The 20,487-nt window shown below is 43.1% G+C and overlaps 1 protein-coding gene across 1 annotated transcript in view; it reads right to left on the reverse strand.

Annotated features, from left to right (window-relative positions):
* Positions 1–20,487, reverse strand: part of Dzank1 (double zinc ribbon and ankyrin repeat domains 1) — a 57,527-nt gene that overhangs the window by 29,761 nt on the left and 7,279 nt on the right. The window contains 7 exon segments of the mRNA NM_001427722.1: positions 4,089–4,181; positions 5,548–5,661; positions 7,544–7,661; positions 8,764–8,849; positions 12,250–12,374; positions 13,441–13,537; positions 14,772–14,886. Of these exon segments, the coding sequence (NP_001414651.1) occupies positions 4,089–4,181; positions 5,548–5,661; positions 7,544–7,661; positions 8,764–8,849; positions 12,250–12,374; positions 13,441–13,537; positions 14,772–14,886 (748 nt within the window).

Consider the following 20,487-nt stretch of genomic DNA (forward strand, 5'->3'; position numbering starts at 1 on the left):
AGCTTACAATGCGCTGTGTACCTACACTCAAACTAAGATATTATTTTTGCTCTAATCCGAATATATGCCTCCTAGTCTGAAATGTGGGAACTCAACCAGTCTTATTTTTTTTATTACTTTTTTTTATTAACTTAAGTATTTCTTTTTTTTTTTTTTTTTTTTTTTTGGTTCTTTCTTTTTTTCGGAGCTGGGGACCGAACCCAGGGCCTTGCGCTTCCTAGGCAAGCGCTCTACCACTGAGCTAAATCCCCAACCCAACTTAAGTATTTCTTATTTACATTTCGAGTGTTATTCCCTTTCCCGGTTTCAGAGCAAACACCCCCCTAATCCCTCCCCCTCCCCTTCGTTATGGGTGTTCCCCTTCCCATCCTCCCCCCATTGCCGCCCTCCCCCCAACAATCACTGAATCACTGGGGGTTCAGTCTTAGCAGGACCAAGGGCTTCCCCTTCCACTGTGATCTTACTAGGATATATCATTGCTACCTATGAGGTCAGAGTCCAGGGTCAGTCCATGTATAGTCTTTAGGTAGTGGCTTAGTCCCTGGAAGCTCTGGTTGCTTGGTATTGTTGTTCATATGGTGTCTCCAGCCCCTTCAAGTTCTTCCAGTCCTTTCTCTGATTCCTTCAACGGGGCTCCTATTCTCAGTTCAGTGGTTTGCTGCTGGCATTCGCCTCTGTATTTGCTGTATTCTGGCTGTGTCTCTCAGGAGAGAGCTACATCCAGCTCCTGTCGGCTTGCACTTCTTTGCTTCATCCATCTTATCTAGTTTGGTGGCTGTATATGTATGGGCCACATGTGGGGCAGGCTCTGAATGGGTGTTCCTTCTGTGTCTGTTTTAATCTTTGCCTCTCTATTCCCTGCCAAGGATATTCTTGCTCCCCTTTTAAAGAAGGAGTGAAGCATTCACATTTTGATCATCCGTCTTGAGTTTCATGTGTTCTAGGCATCTAGAGTAATTCAAGCCTTTGGGCTAATATCCATTTATCAATGAGTGCATACCATGTGTGTTTTTCTGTGATTGGGTTACCTCACTCAGGATGATATTTTCCAGTTCCAACCATTTGTCTATGAATTTCATAAAGGCATTGTTTTTGATAGCTGAGTAATATTCCATTGTGTAGATGTACCACATTTTCTGTATCCATTCCTCTGTTGAAGGGCATCTGGGTTCTTTCCAGCTTCTGGCTATTATAAATAAGGCTGCTATGAACATAGTGGAGCACGTGTCTCTTTTATGTGTTGGGGCATCTTTTGGGTATATGCCCAAGAGAGGTATAGCAGGATCCTCAGGCAGTTCAATGTCCAATTTTCTGAGGATCCTCCAGACTGATTTCCAGAATGGTTGTACCAGTCTGCAATCCCACCAACAATGGAGGAGTGTTCCTCTTTCTCCACATCCTCGCCAGCATCTGTTGTCCCCTGAGTTTTTGATCTTAGCCATTCTTACTGGTGTGAGGTGAAATCTCAGGGTTGTTTTGATTTGCATTTCCCTTATGACTAAAGATGTTGAACATTTCTTTAGGTGTTTCTCAGCCATTCGGCATTCCTCAGCTGTGAATTCTTTGTTTAGCTCTGAACCCCATTTTTTAATAGGGTTATTTGTCTCCCTGCGGTCTAACTTCTTGAGTTCTTTGTATATTTTGGATATAAGGCCTCTATCTGTTGTAGGATTGGTAAAGATCTTTTCCCAATCTGTTGGTTGCTGTTTTGTTCTAACCACAGTGTCCTTTGCCTTACAGAAGCTTTGCAGTTTTATGACATCCCATTTGTCTATTCTTGATTTTAGAGCATAAGCCATTGGTGTTCTGTTCAGGAAATTTTCTCCAGTGCCCATGTGTTCCAGATGCTTCCCTAGTTTTTCTTCTATTAGTTTGAGTGTGTCTGGTTTGATGCCATGTTTTCTTTGTCTGTTCCTCTCCTAATGAGGTGGGTTGATGTTGTATAGTGGCTACTGTGAACTGCAGTGATCAGGGATGCAGCTACCTCTCTGACATAGTGGTGTTTTCTTTGGGCGTGTATGTGCGCTGTTCTGATTGATTGCTAGGCGGTGCATCAGGAGGCGCACAGGCCCGGCTTTGGCTGTTCTGATTGATTGCTAGGCGGTGCATCAGGAGGCGCACAGGCCCGGCTCTGTCCCTGTAGGTTAAGATTGCTTGACCATTCCGAGGTCCTGTCACTCCATGTGAACTTCAGGAATCTTTTCACCATTTTATAAAAAATCAAAATCATTGAAATTTTGACTGTATTTTCCTGAATCTGTAGACTGCTTTGGAAACTGCTTTTTAATTCTTCTGATGCCTGAGCACGGGATAGCCTTCCACTTATTCCAGTCTTAAGTTTCATTTTCTTTCTCTTTCATTTTCTGAGACAGTCTTGCTGTGCAGCCAAGGCTGCCATGGGCTTGAGGCTTGGTACCGTGCTCAGACTCTCTATTTCTTTTATTGCTGCTTTAAACGTTTTTTTTTATGTCTAATTATTTACTACCACTTCTTCAAAACTTACTAGAACATTAAAACAAAAAAAAACAAAAACAAAAACAAAAGCAAACAAACAGGAAACCCAGCAGTGCATGTATGTGCACACATCCTAAATAGAAAATGTGAAGGAAAAAAAAAAGGCCAGGCATAGTGACACACACCTTTAATCCCACTTAGTCAGGAAGCTGAGGCACACAGGTCTTTGTGAGTTTGGTCAACAGAGTGAGTTTCAGGCCAGCCAGGGTTATATAATGAGACCCTGTCTTAAAAAAAATTTTTTTTAAACCAGTGAGCAAATAAGTAAAAAGAAATTTGAAAAAAAGAGGATCAAATTAAAACCAAGGCAAAGAGAATAAAATAATAAAAAGCAAAATAAAAACTGGGATGTAAAATGTGAAGACTTAAAAAGACCCCAAAGTTCACACATCTCTGGCCTGCTGGGAGGATGGGACAAGGGCACCCATACTATCAAGATAAGAGAAGCGTCTACCCACAGACCTCTGAGGAGTAAAAGGTGACGCCATAAGATATCATGTATGACTGTTGGAAAGGAGTGATTAAATGTATGAGACACCTGTCTAGGTGGAAAACATGAAACTGAAGGCAGAAAGAAATGAAAAGGCATCCCATGTTCAGGTATCAGAATTACCACAGATTAACACGTCTGCAGTGGAGGTCAGGATGATTTTTTGGGCGTCAACTCTCTCCTACTGTCAAGTCCATGGAATTCAGGTTGACAAGTTTCTGTAGCAAGTAGTTTCATCTGCTGGGTCATCTTGCGGCCCTATTTTGTGTTCTTTCTCCTCTCACTGTATGTCTACTCCTCCACTAACATCAACTGCTGGGGGCCGTGCAGGGGGAAGACAGGGCAGCTTTAGAACTCCTGGAACGTGGTCTATTGGTTAACACAACTGAGATGGGTGTGCCTCAGGGAGGCAGAGCCAGAGGACCCCGTGTCCTGAGGACTTCATGCTCTTAAGGAGTTTCTGTCTGCTTGTTGCCCTCCCAGTCAACTCATCCCTCATAATGTGTTGTGTTGTGTGGAAACTCTAAGGGGGTTTCCAGCCCCTCTCTGTAAGGTATCATTGGCATTTACAATGATAAAGACCGATCTTTTCCAAGTATTATTACTGCTTAGAGCAGATTAATGAGTCAACAACCACCCTCGACAGAACTTAGAGATGTGCTGGTTTTTTATCCACACTCTTTGTAACCGTTCACTTGAAGAAAAACAGGATGAAATCACATTGTACTTTTTATATTGACTTAAATATTTTTCTGGAATATATAAGCTATAGGAGAAAAAATAAAGTTGTTGGAGCTTCCTGGAGCCTTTCTTGGTAGCCTTCAGCTACCAAGGGTGTGTGTGTGTGTGTGTGTGTGTGTGTGTGTGTGTGTGTGTGTGTGTGTGAGTGTGTGTGTGTGTGTGTGTGTTTGTGTTCATTTTCACCCTTTTCACTGGATAAGTAAGTTTTGCTCTCAGAGAAAAGTCTGCTGAATGATTACACCAACTTCAGGCTTCATCAGTATACCTGACCTGTCAAAGCTACTTTCAGCAAACAAAACTTAGAGGCCACCAAAAATAGGACACTCACATGTAGTCCACCTACCTCTTGTGTTGGAGGCAGGGTCCCCTCACAGGTGACACAGTACCTCAGATGAGCAGGATTCCCAGTGCCACAGGTGCGACAGATCACCCTCTCCTTGACAACAGGGAATTATAAAGAGAATGAGCAATGGCAGGGTGGATATGCTCCACAGTCTTGGTGGTCAACTACTGGTGCTACAGCCCGTCAGGAGTGCTACACTGGTCTGGGGAATATTGAAAACATTACCATTGTCTGGCACTATGCCAGACAACTGAACACAGCTTTAAAAGAGACAGAACTGCAAGTAAACAAATGGAAAGTAGTATTCATTTGGTGTGAGGAAGACAACTTGAAATTTTACAACGATTATGTTCCCAGCTCCAGCATGGGAAAACCAACAGTCAACAGGTTCTCTACTTCATAGCTACAGTGTAAAGAGAAAGACTTGAGACCAGCAGAAGCTTGGTCTGTGGATTTATAGGTCTGTTGGGTCCCAAGACTTTATGCTAACTAGGAATTTAGGTTTGTTCTGTAGGTTCTAATTTACAAAGAATTTGAAGAAGTGACTGTCAGAAGAAAATATTAATGCAGCTTCCCAAGTTAATTCACAAGATAAGATGCAACATAGAGATGATAAAACTAGATAGAGCTAGAAATGAGGAGGGAGGAGACGGGGGTGGGAAGCTGTATCTGTTAATAAGATTAGTGCAGGGCTGGAGAGATGGCTCAGTGGTTAAGAGCACTGACTGCTCTTCCTGAGGTTTTGAGTTTAAATCCCAGCAACTACATGGTGGCTCATAACCATCTATAATAGGATCTGATGCTCTCTTCTGGTGTGTGTGAAAATAGCTACAGTGTACCCACATACATTAAAAAAAAAAAGATTAGTACAATTAAGGAGAAACCTCATGTTTTGCAGTTTGCCTTGGAACATTGGAAAATGTATACAGGGTAAGACCCCACCCATGGAAGGCTGCAGTTGCAAAATGCAAATTGATTGGCACGAACTGCACAACTGCTTATGTCAGTGCTCTGCAGGTTCAGCCACCAAGGCAACTGTGGCAGTAGGGCCAGAGTTTATTTGGAGATGGCAGCAGACTTAGTATCATCACTCTCAAGGGACTTGTCTTGCAGCCATAAAAGATGCAACTTGGGGCTGGGGATTTAGCTCAGTGGTAGAGCGCTTACCTAGGAAGCGCAAGGCCCTGGGTTCGGTCCCCAGCTTCGGAAAAAAGAACCAAAAAAAAAAAAAAAAAAAGATGCAACTTGTTTGGGGGAATATGCATAGGCTTCTCCCTCACAGATTCTACTGGCAGTCATGTATCTGGGCTAGTCTGCCTTTCTAACATCAGAATGAGTTTGTCTACAACACATTAGTTTCTATCACTAGTCCACTGCATCGGCTGAAGACAGACATAATTATCCAAACATTACTTTCTGCATATCTCATTCACATTTCCAGAGAATCACACTCCCTTACCTTCAAGTAGAGGCTGGCCTGTGGCCGCAGCTGTGGAGCAAGAGGAGCTTCACACACCACACAGATGGGGGTGTTCATGGGAACCATACTGCCACACTCTGCACACAGGCCCATCTGCTCAAAGGAAAAGGTCAGGTTTGCTGTGGGAAGCTAAGGCTGACAGGACTTAGCTCCCGTGGCTGGATTTGCTTTTGTAAACAGTTGAATTAATTTCCTTTCCTATTACTTTATTCCTAGTATTTATTTATTTATTTATTTATTTATTTATTTATTTATTTATTTTTAGTGTAAGAATCTGTTTACTCTAGAATGTGAACCATAAGCCAAAGGTAAGCAACAGACTGAGGCCTCCCAGGAAATGCCCATCTGCACAAGAGCACAGGTTCTTCCAGGCTACTCTCCTGCTTCTGCTTGTACTCTGGGTGGGGGCTCCTCCAGCACAGGACAGGATGAGAACAGCAGCACTGCTGCGGCTGCCACTATAGGAGTTGGCCGTATTGGAAACGTTGTTAAGATGACCTGGGATCTCATATACATACAGTCACCAAACAGGACAATATTGCTGATGCCAAGAATGCATGCTGACAGGAGCCTGATACAGCTGTCTCCTGAGAGGCTCTGCCAGAGCCTGACAAACACAGAGGTGGAAGCTCGAAGTCAACCATTGAACTGAGAACAGGTTCCCCATTGGAGGAGTTAGAGAAAGGATTGAAAGAGCTGGAGGGGTTACAACCCCATAAGAACAACAACACTAACTAACCAGAGCTCCCAGGGACTAAACAACTACCCAAAGAGTACACCTGGGCAGGCCCATGGCTCCAGCTGCATATGTAGCAGAGGGTGGCCTTGTTGGGCACCAATGGAAGGAGAAGCCCTTGGTCCTGCAAAGGCTAGACCCATCCCCAGTGTAAGGGAATGTCCCAGGTGGGGAGGCGGGAAGGGGTGGGTAGTTGGGTGAGTGAACACCCTCATAGAAGTAGGGGGTTGGGGGGTGGGACGGGGGGGTTTGTGGACAGGAAACCAGGAAAGGGGATAACATTTGAAATGTAAATAAAAAATATCCAATAAAATATTTATTAATTAATTAAGTGCCCAAGGAATGTTGTTTGTTTTTATTATGTCATGAGTAGATTCTTTTGCTTTTATTATGATTTCTATTTTAACTTTTGAAAAAAGTGTGTGTGTGTGTGTGTGTGTGTGTGTGTGTGTGTGTGTGTGTGTGTGTTGGGGATAGAGAGCATTGGGAGTGATGTAGGTGTAATGCTCATGTATGAAGTTCTCAAACATATTAAAATGTGTGTGTGTACGTGTGTGTGTGCAGGTGCACATGTATGTACAGGTTTGTATGTGTGGAGGTCAGAAGATAACTTTAGGTTTCATCATCAGGAATGCTGTCTGTCTCCTCTGAGATGGGGTTTCTTGTTGGCCTGCAGCTCACCAATTATGCTAGGCCTGGAGCCTCCTGGCTAGGCAGGGAGCTAGTTGTTGAGGACTGAACCCAGGTCTTGTGCTTGCAAGTCAAGCAGCACTTCACTGAATGGATGCTCTGCCCACCCGATGCCCAGAATGTTAACAGGTAATTTGACTGCAGTGTCTCAGTACATTCTCAGCGCCCAAGTATCCACACATCTGTACTCGAGTGTGTAGGTAAAAGAAAGCTCAATATGAGCAGAAGCTTAGGCAACCTTGAGGACTGTCTCAAGGTTTATATTCTGTCCAGTCCACACAGTTATCTCAGTGAAGCCTTACTAGCTCAAGGTACTTGAAAACAGTTTCAGGCAAATCTTCTCCCATTAAAACAGTGAGATTTTAGTCTGTTTTTCAGTGTGTCTTCTCCAAGGCCACACAGAGGAAATCCTTGGCAAGATATCAATGTGTTCAGAATTCTTTCAATGAGGGTTTTCTGCTTGTGGCTCATGTGACAGGCCCTTGTCACAGATACGTATACAGGTCACATAAAACAGAAATAAGTGTTTTCAGACATTCTGCAGCTTACCTGAGCCCCTTCTGGGGGCGGAAGACGATAGCCAAAAATGGGTGGGACAGGAGCACCACATTCTTGACAGAAGCGAGCAAAAGGATCAGATGGACGGGAAGCCAGACAGTGGGCACACCTACAATGAAACAGGTTTCCATTACTCCATAATTGCCTACACTAATAATCATATATATCCAATGAATGGTGAAGGGTGCGTTAGCTCTTGGCCCTCCTAGGACTACTGCTGGTGAAAGGTTTGTTGGGGGGACAGTGTTATCAGTGATGTACCTTCGGAGCAGTAGCCCATGCTTATGCAAGCAAACCTAATTAAAGCACACAAGCATGCATGCATGTACACACACATGACATCAAAGAGGGAAATTCTAGAAAATGTGTGTGTGTAAAAGATTATATAATTAATTATGAAGGAAATATAGATTAAGAGTGCATGCTGATTTATTACATACATTACATATGGGATCAACGCAAACCAAGCCAGAGGGACAAGCAGCAGCTCAACAGCCCTGGCTGGGGCAGGATAGAGGCTGCAGTGTCGGGATGAGCTTGTTCATCCTGGGAGTGTAGTGTTAGTTTCACACACGTGTCAATCACACTCTTCACAGATATGCACTTCAGTGCATGTCATCGTTTTTCTTTTCAAGTATTTTCTATTTTAAATTTTTATTTTCTGCATATGAATATTTTGCCTGCAATACAAACCCATGCCTACAGAGGCGTTGGATCCCCTGGAAGTAGAACTGTTGACAGTTGTGAGTCAACCTGTGGGTGCTGGGGATTAAACCCAGGTCCTTTAGAAGAGCAGCAAGTGCCTTAACCACTGAGTCATCTCTCCAGTCCTGGCTTCTTTTTCCCAATTATGTATTTTTAAAACTCTAAAAAGTATCTAGGCATGGTAAATACCAACACGCAGGAGTCTGAGGCAGAAGATTGTTTCAAGTTTGAAGCCAACCTGGATGGCACAGCAAGGGCTAGGCCAGGATGACATCGCAAGTCCCTGTCATAACGAATCCAATTTTTATACCAGGAATGAGGAAAGGCAGTGTTATATTTCACTTTTTTTTCTTCTTTTTCTTTTTTTCAGAGCTGGGGACCGAACCCAGGGCCTAGCAAGCACTCTACCACTGAGCTAAATCCCCAACCCCTATATTTCACTTTTAATCTCATAGACCAAGTGTAACTTGGAAGGGTCTAAGACAGATAGAGAAGGTGATACATACTTCAGGAAGTCTGTCTCCCTCTGGATCCTCATGACCTCAGTGCTCGTCAGACTCTTCTGGCCAGTTATGTGTGCAAATCCAGGGGACTAAAATGGAGAGCACAGACAGGGACAGTGACACACATACAGTCTGGCTATGGGACAGGAGAAGTCCATTCAAAATTCATGTACCAACAGTCATGTTTTAAAACTGTCACAGGGAAAAGTCTTTGTACTTATTACTCTGAAATCAAAATAATTCATTAAGTGCTTTCTATTCATAAGTAAATGTGTATATGTTATTTATAACAAAAGTTTAAAAAGAAGATATCTGAATTTACTATTAGACAGATCATATTTTAGAATTGGAAGACTTAAGTTGGTATCCATTTGTCTTAAGGGTAATATTTCTAGAAAACTCAAAAGGACTCATTTATACAAATAGTGTATTTGAATTAATTTTCTGTTTGGTGCAGAGAGGTCAAAAAACAAGATATTGGGGCTGGGGATTTAGCTCAGTGGTAGAGCGCTTACCTAGGAAGCGCAAGGCCCTGGGTTCGGTCCCCAGCTCCGAAAAAAAGAACCAAAAAAAAAAAAAAAAAAAAAAAAACAAGATATTACGTGGTCCCTGTCCCTAAAGCACACTCCTCATATCTGTACAAAATAATTGAAATCTATGGACCTAGCAAGATAACAGACTTGTGCTGTGTGCCATGGGAATCTTGAAGAGGGAATATTCACACTTGTAGGCTCCTAGGAGAAGGGATCCTGAAAGTGGCAACAACCCAGACAGGCATGGGAAATGAGAAGAAGGTGTGTAAAGTAGACAGGAAACAAAAGGAAACACACTGGTACCATGGCAGGGCAGTGCATGGCTGGCCCATCCTGGGATGCATATGGCCTGGTGTGGACTACAGGATGGGACAGAAAGGATGCCCAAAAAAGAAAGATGAAGGAGAGAAGTTAGCCATGCTACTACTGATGGTAAAACACACTGGCATACAGCAGCCAATATCTCCTTGACATTCATAGTAACAACACTATGAGTTGTGCTATGCCATACCCATTCCATTGTATTTTTGTAATATTATTTTGAGACAGGGTCTTGCTATGTTGGCCACGTTTTGCTCCTGCCTCAGCCTCCTGAAGCCAATGATTAAAGAAGTAAACCACCACACTGAGCACATAACATCTTATTTGGATAAATCAATCTTTTTAAAAAAGTTATCAAAAGAACAAAGTAACTCCTGTCCTTTGTTAAACAATTGTTTAAGTCAACATTTTGTACATATACCTTCATTCTCTCCAAGTCATATGAAAACAAGCTGCGAGCAGTATTTCCCTTTGCCCTAAGTAGCTGAATGTGCATTTCCCAAGAATAACCATAAATCAAAGTCAGCAGAGGGTGACACTGCTATCTAGTCCACAGACCCACATTTAGACCCTGCTAGTTGTGCCAATTGTGTCCTTTATAGCTATGTGTTGTTTTCCTGGTCTAGGATATGATCTAGTATCATAGTTTGCATCTAGTTGTCATGTCCACTTTGTCACCTGTGATTTGAAGGGCTTTCTCGGTCTTCGTCATCTCTCTTCTTCCTTCCTTCCCCCTCCCTCCTTCCTTCCTGCTTTTCTTTGTTCTCTGTCTCTGTCTCTGTCTGTCTCTCTCTCTCTCTCTTTCTCTCTCTCATGTTTTTGGTTTGGTTTGGTTTGGTTTGGTTTGGTTTTTTGAGACAGGGTTTCTCTGTGATGTGTCTGTCTTGGAACTTGATTTGTAGACAAGCCTGGCCTTGAACTCACAGAGGTGTTCCTGCCTCTGCCGCCCGAGTGCTAGGATTAAAGGCATGCACCACCACACTCAGCTTCTTCCTCTTTCTTGCCTTGACTATTTTTAAGGAGCAGTAGGTCAGCCAGATATCAGTGGTGCATGCCTGCAATGCCTGCATTCAAGAGGCAGGATCTATACCTGTGAGACCTCAATAAAACAGTCGAGAACTAGGTCATGGTTTGGAGAGAGACTAGGGGACATTACATGACGTGGGCTGGAAGGAGGAAAAGGAAGAAGAAAGCAATATGGTTATGCTTTAAAGTTTTTTAAAAAGAGGCAGATACAGGAGGATCACCACAAATTTGATGCCAGCCTGCATAGTTTCAGACCAGCCAGGACTAGATAGTGAGATTCTGTCTAAGAACAAAACAAGAAGAATATGACAGTTAGCTCATAGCAATTCATAGCTATGGCATGACCATGGAGTCTGGCTTTGTCTCATATTCCTGTGACTGGATGCAGACATGGATTTGGGGCACATCCTAGAGGAAGGGTGCTGTCCATGCAGCATGTGAGGGGTTGCAATACTCATCCTTGAGCGGATGCTGAAGCTCAAGCCATTTGATGTGAGTTCACATCAACAGTGTAGGCCCTAAAGCTTGGGATTTCAACTTTCTTCTGTAGACAATGGGGAGCATTCAGAGCGGTTTTGTTATTGTTTTGGTGTTGGTCATTACTGTCATTCTTTATTTTTTTGATATGTTTTGTTACTGTTGTTCTTTGTTTAATGTTTTTATATTACATCAAGCATGGCCTATACTAGAAGTCATAAACTGGTGACTTATCTGCCAAAATATTGTGAGACAATGAATTTCACTCGCCATATGTGTGTGTGTGTGTGTGTTTCTCACACACTGGTTCAGGTTCTGGATTGATCCTCAGATTTTAAGCTAGGTTAGTAGACATGAAGATGCAGGTTTCTGGTTTCCATGCAAATTCATCAGGTGGCAACAGTGAACTGGAAGTCCTTGTCACTGGCTGTCTGCAGATGAAAATGACCTCTCTGGGTAGCTCTGGCATCCCGTATCAGCACAGAGCCCACAGACTTGGTACCCTCACCCTAAAGCTGGCTGTCACAGATTATTTATCTTCTACTTTGCTACCTGACCCTGAAATCAGTGTTAGGCCAGAAGGATGAATATTTAAAACGCAGATACTGGCCCCATGCCTAGAGTCTCTTTTTAGGGCTGGTGTGAGGCCTAAGAACATATGCTTCAAATGAACTTCTATGTGATTGTGATCATGCAAGTATAAAGAACCACTTTTGAGAACCACTGTGCTATCCCACCGCCCAGTTTGTCTTGTGCATTTCATTACTTTTTTTAATGTAGCTGGGTGGTGGTAGGTCATCCCTTTAATCCTGGCACACAGAAGACAGAGGCAGATGAATCTGAGTTCAAGGTCAGCCTGGTATTCAGATTAAGTTCCAGGATGGACAGGGCTACACAGAGAGACCCTGTCTCAAAAAACCAATTGTGTGACTATTTACTTGATTATTATTTACCTGCCTCAAGTCAGTTCCTAGCAAAGGAGCTCTATGAACAGGAAGGCTTTTCCCTTTGGACACAGTATTTCCAGAGCTGGGACACTGCCTACAACATGGCTACAGTTTGAGAGTATGCTGGGAAGCATTAAGGTGCCTGAGGCATTTTGGCGACCCTAAGGAACTTCTGCTGGTGTTACCTGGGCCTGGTGAGTAGGCAGTCGAGCACTTGCTCCCTCATGGTAGGCTGGGATCTCCAGTGGACTCTCTGAGAAGCGAAGATCTTTCAGAGTTTTAGGGTCTGCTCTTTCTCCCACCTTGAGGTCTATAATTATATAAGAATATTGTTTTATGACATCATTATCATATAAAGCCATATGACTATGTCCTCATAGCTAAAACTTCCAGTAAAGGAGCGCATCACATTCTTTCCCTAGCAGCAAATACTATAATGTCATCCTCCCTGAGCCAGTGAAATAAAACTGAGAAAGAAGTAATTGGCCCAGTCTAAGAAAATAAACTTCCTTGGTGCCTTCTACAACATTCCTGGTCAAACTTAAAAAACAGACCACACCAATGCAAAGTTAACAGGTAACATTTTTTTAACAACAACAAAAAGAAACAAAGAAACAAAGACGCAAACAAACAAGAAGAAAAGAAACCCATGGCAGACTCTCTTTGCATGGCTATTGCTTATTTACTGAGGACTCCAGAACCTCAACAGACCCAAGTCACTTTGTTATTTTGTTGGGTTTTTTTTTGTTTTGTTTTGTTTTGTTTTTTAGAAAAGAATTAAACAAACCCCCTCCAATACTAGTGTTGCTGTTGTTGGGTGCATGCATGCCACAGAGGACAACTTTTGGGAGTCAGTTGTCTCATCACACATGGGTTCCCAGGATTAAATCAGGCCATCAGGTCTGCACGGCAAACGCTTTTCTCTCACCTGATAAGCTATCCTGCTAGCCTACCAATGCATAAAAAGCAGGCTCGTGTTTTAGCCATCTCCTGAACACATTCTTTCTACATGCACCTTTGTCGTTTCCCAAGTAACCAAACCTGAATCTGTTCTGATGCTGACACTTCCTGTGCCCCTCAGATTTGCTTGGCTCTATCAAAACCCTGCTTTCGTGTAAGTTTTACCCCAACACCACCCATTCCTGAACCCAGTGGGTTTTTTTTTTTCTTTCTTTGGTTCCTTCAATATAATTATTCAATAAATCAAATTTATCAGTCTGCTTATCTCTCACAGTCTTGCTCTGTTAGCTAGAATAAAATAATAAAACAGATTGTAGTGTGCCTTCCTGGCTTTCTTATTTCAACACAGGGAACAGAAAGCATGCAGTGAACAAGCAGGAAGCTAGCTTAGTGGGCTTCCTTCTGCCTCACCGTACCTGCAAGCCGTCTAAGGTTAACGTTCCAAGTTGATTTATTTTCAGCATTCTTATACTTCTTCCTTAATTTTGGTCCGACAAACCCATTTTTTAATTCCTAGGAATGAAGAGATTACATGTTATTTGATTATATACATTTAGAGTATGAAACTTAGAAGTCATGGCAGAGACAATATCATGGTGAACACTTCTTACTTGAAAGGGATTATAGCAGTTTTTATAAAGCAATATCTGTTTCCTTTATAAACCCATGGCTTTGGGTCTGAATTATTTGCTGAGTCAGCATCTGGTTGGTTACCAGGTCAGGCAGCCAAGGCAGGAGACAGGACAGCACATGGATAGTGCCATTATCAGAGACAGTAATGTCAGAAGAGAAAAAAAAGAGTCAGAGGGGGAAAATAGGGTGGGGTCAGACCAAGACGACAAGCCTTACGCTCACTACCTGCCCAGATAGTGCTCCAAACACTCATCTCCTTGGTCTTCTTTTTGTGGACTCTGCCCTTTGTGACTCAGACTAGAGTCTGTGATGGCCCACTGATCATTACTGTGAGAACCACACTACAAGTCTGCCCCTCATGTACTCTGAACCCCCACAAACCTTCTCTGTCACTCTCAACAAGTACCCACTGACTGAGACCTCTTGGTTGGTTGCCCACTCTCTGACCCTACTACCTGGATCACTGGTGCCAGCAACTCAGGACTAATGTTTCAAACATCCTTCCTGGGTATCAGATTAACTGTGCAAAGAAGTGCAGATTTGCAGGCTTTGTGGGGTGAAGTCTTAATAGAAGTCAATACGCACTGCAATGGTCCATTCCCCAAATATATACTCATTGCCCTCTCTTGCCTGCCCTACGCTATGCTAAAAAGTATGGTAGGCTTGCTTACTCTTATCTCGGAACTTATAAACGGAAAAGGCTGACAAGAACGCACATGCTCAGATCACTTTTCCCCACAGAAGACAAAATGCAGGGATAGAGAAGATGCAAACAGCTTATTTATCTGAGGTTTATGCAGAGTTCACAAACAAAACACACAAGCTGGGTGGACACAGAAACTGATTCTTGGGTGGCAGCATAATGGTCTCGATCACAGATAGTCACTTCAGACACTTGAACACAGGCAGTGACCGTGCTGTGTCAGAATTTTGGTCTTAGAAGAAGGTTTGACCAAGTCTGGGCATCGTGAAGACTCTTCACAATGGCTAATACTTAATCATGAAGATCTGACTATGAGTAGAAGTGCTGTAGTGAAAGGGAAGATGTACCCACTGCGCAAGAAAGGATGACAATATAGTAACAACCTAAAGACTCAGAGGCTTCATTACTTGCCTGCTTTGAAAACCCCTTGAGAGCATCTTCTCCATGGTCCTCAGAAGACACCATCTTCGGTGGTTCATAGTCCACCTGAAACACCTTTGTCACAATCCCACTCTGTCTGCAGTCTCTGAAAATCGTATCAAAAAGGAAAGAGTATAATCTACAAACATTCAGGTGGCTACCTGTTATGAGGCTAAAGCTCCTTAATGTGGCCACTAAATTTGTTACATTTTAAGTTGGAAAGGTTAAGATATACTTCCAGCTAAGGAGACTTAGGGGGTGAGAGGTTGGGGTAATGCCAGCCTTCAGCAGTGGCTATGGTATTCTAGAGCCTGCTCCTACCCAGTGGTGTTCACAGAGCCCAGGCCAGTGTGCAGTCCTCCTCATCTATCCTGGCTCCTTGCAGTGGCCTGAATGCTCAGTGTAGTGCTTCAGCTCCAAGGAGCTCAAACCCACAGAAGTGGTTGCATTTTTGGTATCCCCACTTAGAGCTGCTCTGGATCTTCAAGAATATTCCTGGAAATCCAGGCATAGAGGTACATATCTGTAATCTCAGCATCAGAAAGCTAGGGTAAGAAGATCCCTCCAAGCTCAAGACTAGCCAGTGCTATATAGCAAGCCCTTGCCCCAAAAACGATTTCCAGGAGACATGTACAGCCCCTCTGCTTTCCCCTTCTGTTGGTCCTATATGGCGTGGAGAAGCTCTCCTATAATCCAACGATAAAAATAAATGCAACAGGGACTGGAAAGAAGGCTCAGTGGGTAACAGCATTGGCTGCTCCTCCAAAGGACCTGAATTAAATTCCACCCATCCATATGGTGGCTTACAGCTGTCTGCAATCCCAGCTTCAGGGTATCTGATGCCCTTCTCTGGCCTTTAAGGGCACTGTATGCATGTGGTAAACAAGTAGGTAAAACTCTCTTAACATGTAAAATAAAAATAAAACATAAAATAAAATAAAAATACAACACAATCAACACTCCAAGGGCACAGACAATTGATAGCTTATTAATAAAAGGCTAGCAGAAATCTCTAATAAAAAGGTTAAAGTGATTTTCTGAAAGGACCATAGCTGTTTTTAAAATGGACCTGATATGAAGTATCTTCCTTATAATTATTTCTGGTCTTTTTCTATTTACCTGACATTGATCATGAAATACATGCTATTTGTATCTAAAATGTAATTAAGTATTTATATTTAAAATGTTCAATGACCTTGTTCTTGAGTTCCCTTTAAAAAATAAAGTAGCATTTATTTCTATTATTGTCATTTTAATAACATGGATGAATACAAGGTTTGTGTGGGTGTATACCCAGCACTTGTAATCCTTGGACCTCCAGCATTCAGCGCCATGGATTTGGGTGCTGTTGCTGTCCTACTTTGGTTCTCTCCTGTTGGGATAAAACTCCAAGACCAAAACAACTTGGGGGAGGAACAGGCTTATTTGGCTGATAGTTTATGCCCACCATTGAGGGAATTTAGGGCAGGAGCTAAAGGCAGCAACCTGGAGGCAGGAGCTGAAGAAGACTGAAGGAGTGCTGTTTACTGGCTTGCTTCCCATGGCATGCTCACCTACCCTTATACAACCCAGGAAGGTGAGCTGGGCCCTCACACAATCAGTGGTAAAGAAAATACCCCCTACAGACTCGCCAAAGATCGATATGACGGAGAGTTAACACATACATGCGCACGCACGAGTGCGTGGGCACGTACACACATACACACACACACACACACACACACACACACACACACACACACACACACAAAACTAATCTTCACATAATGTCCTAAGGACATTATGTAAGGGTTCTGATTTCTCAGCATATCAATGGCACTGGATATCGTCAACTTGTTGACCACTTGATTGCAGTTGGTTTTACTCTCTGTAGATACTTACTTGAGATGCTCCTTGTGTCTTAGGATCTGAGTTGGCTACTACAACTAGAACCAAATTAATGACTGAAGAAAAAGAAATACTAGAAGTGGTAATTCACACTTTTAGTCCCAGTACTTGGGAAGCAGAGACATGCTGATTTATGTGAGTTCAAGGCCGGCCTGGTCTGCAAAGTGACCAAGGGCACAGCCAGGGGCTACACAGAAAACAACAACTGTCCCAGAAAACAACAAACAAACAAACACCCAAAAGAACAAACCAGAAGTGACCAATGAAAGTAGCCATAGGCTCACAGATTTGGCCACTGGGGAGTGGCTCAACTTAAAAGATTAGGTGGTGTGGCCTTGTTAGAGGGAGAGTATCACTGGGGGATGGGCCTTGAGGGTTCAAAAGCCCATGCCAAGCCCAGAGTCTCTGTTTATGGATAAGGATATAGTTCTGAGCTACTGTGCCAGTGTCTGCCTGCATGCTTCCCGCCATGATAGTGGACCAAACCTCTAAAGCTGTAAGCAAGACCCCAATTAAATGCTTTCTTTGATAAGAGCTGCCATGGTCATGGTGTCTCTTCTTAGCACTAGAACACTAAGACAGATGGCATAGAGGTGCTGTAATGCTGACTGCTGGTAGGATCTAGACTCATATCAGAAACAAGCCCTGGGCATTCTGTGAGATTTCTAGATTGGGTTGAGATAGGTAGATTCGCCCTGGATGTGGGCTGGGGTACTGCACGTCAATAAAGAAACATGTGGTGAGCTCCTGCATTCCCAACCCCCTACCACCATGCTTCCTGATTGCAGATGCAATGTGAACTGCTGTCTCATGATCCTGTTGCCATGGATTCCCTTCTCTGATGGACCATACCCTCAAATTGTGAGCCAAAATAAACCCTTGCTTCCTCTGTTGCTTTTGTCAGGTATTTTCATCATGGCACTAAGAAAAGTAATACAGGTGTCATAGGGTCAACTTTCCATGTCCTTGTTCCACCATTCCTAGCATATAGCACTTGTTCTCGTGCTCCAACATGGTTGACATCCACTTTCCAGACACTGGAAAGCAGAGCCCACTGTCTCCCTTTAAAGACAGCCTGGAAGTTTCTCATGTCACTTCTACATGAGCCACGGCCTGGTGATATACTCGGACCTATCTTTAAGGGAGATTAGGAAGTGCCTATTAGGCAACCATGTACATAGTTAAAATTGACAGGGGCCATTCTCTTAGAAGGGAGAAGCAGACGTTGGGGCTGGGAGACCCTCTGTCATATCACTATCAGTCTTGAGTATCTGTGGGATGCTTTAAATGCCACTATGACTTACATGCTCTGAAAGCTCACGGTGGAACATAGCTTCCTACTGTTTACATGCCTGAGCATTGTGGATCACTCCCAGCCATGACTCAGGCTAATCTGCCTGGCACTCACCACTTCTGAACATCAATCACCCACTTTCTTTGAATTCTTTGCCTGCCTTGTTCTTGTTGACTTTTAGATTGATCTCTGATGTATTTTACTTGTGCTTCAGTAATTTCTCAGATTCCATATATTTCTAAAAAATTGATAAAGTCTTTGAAACTCTAGGCAAATAAATGTCCCCAAAGTCTTAAAATTCTTTAGGTAAAATCAAAAATATAAAACATTAATTCTAATATAGTTGAGAAATACTTAACACAATATAGAGGTTTTAAGCTGTATTTTAGAAGGTAAAAATCTCATAAGTATGAACTTCATCTAAATAACAATATCTGAACTGCGGTGTTAAAAACATAACAACACACTTGGCTTTCTATGTTCAGTGACTACTTCTGTGTTTGGTGCCTGGAGGGACTCACATCACTTAAACATGAAAGCAAAGCTGCAGCTTCTGTCTGACCACTGTAAGATGATCTATCCATGAACTACGTCATTCACCTCAGCTGTCCTTAGCACAGTCTCTAAGGCTCCTGAAGGGGCCTTCAGACTCACACTGAGGTCACACTGGTTCTCAGCTACTTGTTCCAATCCTTTAAGGACCCTGTTATCTCTCTACCACAGACAGCCCTGTCCTTGGAGACCCAGGTAAGGCATTTGCCCACAGAATCTATTTAGCCCAGAATAGCCCCAAGGTCAGCTTAAACTGCATCATAGGCAGCTGCCCCCAAAAGAATTAGGTTTGAGAATAGAGTTATAAATCTTACTCACAGCCTAAGATGTATTTGAAACACTTATATACTTCTGTTAGGGCTCAGCTTAGTAACCTTAAATATGTGTGTACCAACATAAATTATACCCAGCATAAATGCCATCTCTGGGTACCATTAGCTCCACAAATACTATCCTATTACAGAAATTATTTAATCCTAACCTGGGGTTTCTACCTCGCCCTTTAGTTCCCAGATGAAAGACATAAACAGCCTTTATGTTTACAATAAGCCTTAAACAGCACAAGAGCTGGGCAGATACCGCCCCTCCACACTATTAGAATCTATTGATAACCCCAAGTTATTATGATTTACTATTACTATGTTTCAGCTGGGCTGCTCTCAACTCCAAGTGGCCAGCCCTCAGGGCCATGCTTTTATAGCCCACCTAACCCAGCGGGCCTTCTCCTTCCTTCTCCTGCACCTTCTTCTCCTATGGTTCTCCTCCAATCCCTAAACCTTGAAACCTAAACCCCACCTGTCTCTTCTGCCCAGCTATTGGCTGTTGGCATCTTTATTTACCCATGAGAAATAACTTGGGGGACAGGGTCACTTAGCATCTATGGGCAGACCCTCTCATCTTTGGGGCAGGCAGTCTTGGGGGCCCAATATTGGCATTAGAACAGAAGCAGCACAAGGCCAACCCACTACTATCCTTTCCATGAAATACCAGGCTTAAAGACCTTGGGTGTAGCACAGGTTATAACATGTCTTCCAAGAATGGGCAAGGTCCTGGGTTCAAACTTCAGCATTACAAAACAGAATCTTCTGTATGACTACAGGGAAATTACAAAGCTGGGTCACTGGGAATTCACAATTTGGTTTGGGTTGAGTCTTCTTAGTTGAAAACTATTAAAATTTGGGGCTAGATAACTCTTTTTCACAGGGGCTGTCCTCTGCATTATAAAGTGACCAGCTGCAAGTCTACCCATTAAACACTAGATGCTAGTAGCAAATAAGACTCATAGTGGCACCCAAATTTTTCTTTGCATATGTGCACACAGTGTATGTACATGCTTACGTGTGTATCTGTGTGGATATGAGTTACATGCACGAGTGTGCGTGTGTGGAAGCTATAGATGGGGTCAGGTGTCTTCCTTTATCACTCTCCATTTTGTTCATTTTATTTACTGTGTGTGCATAAGTGCGTGCAACATAGGAAGTAGGAGACAATGGACCACAGCATGCATGAAGAGGTCAGAGCACAAGTTTCTGAAGTTGGTTCTCTCCTCCCATCTTATTCTGAGGGAGGGGTGGCCCTGTGATTTCTGAGATATGTACCCCAGCCTACTTGGCCTGGAAGCCTCTGGCCAATTCACCTATCATTCCCTGCCATCCCATTGTAGGAAGGAGTACTGGGATTACAGGTTATTAAATGGCACTCAGATTTTGACATGGATTCTGGAAACCAAACTCAATCATCATGCTTGTGCCACAAGCATTTTTATCCATTGGGCCATCTTCCCCAGAGTGCGCTCTCTCTCTCTCTCTCTCTCTCTCTCTCTCTCTCTCTCTCTCTCTCTTCTTCCCTCCCTCTTTCTCTTTCTCTCCCTCCCTCCCTCTCATTGATTTGTTTGTTTGCTTTTTAAGACAAGGTTTCTCTGTGGAGCCCTGTCTGTCATAGAACTTACTTCTAAGTTTGGCTGGCCCCAAACTT

The sequence above is a fragment of the Rattus norvegicus genome, chromosome 3, assembly GCF_021556685.1.
Source record: "Rattus norvegicus strain SHRSP/BbbUtx chromosome 3, alternate assembly SHRSP_T2T, whole genome shotgun sequence".
NCBI lineage: Eukaryota > Metazoa > Chordata > Mammalia > Rodentia > Muridae > Rattus > Rattus norvegicus.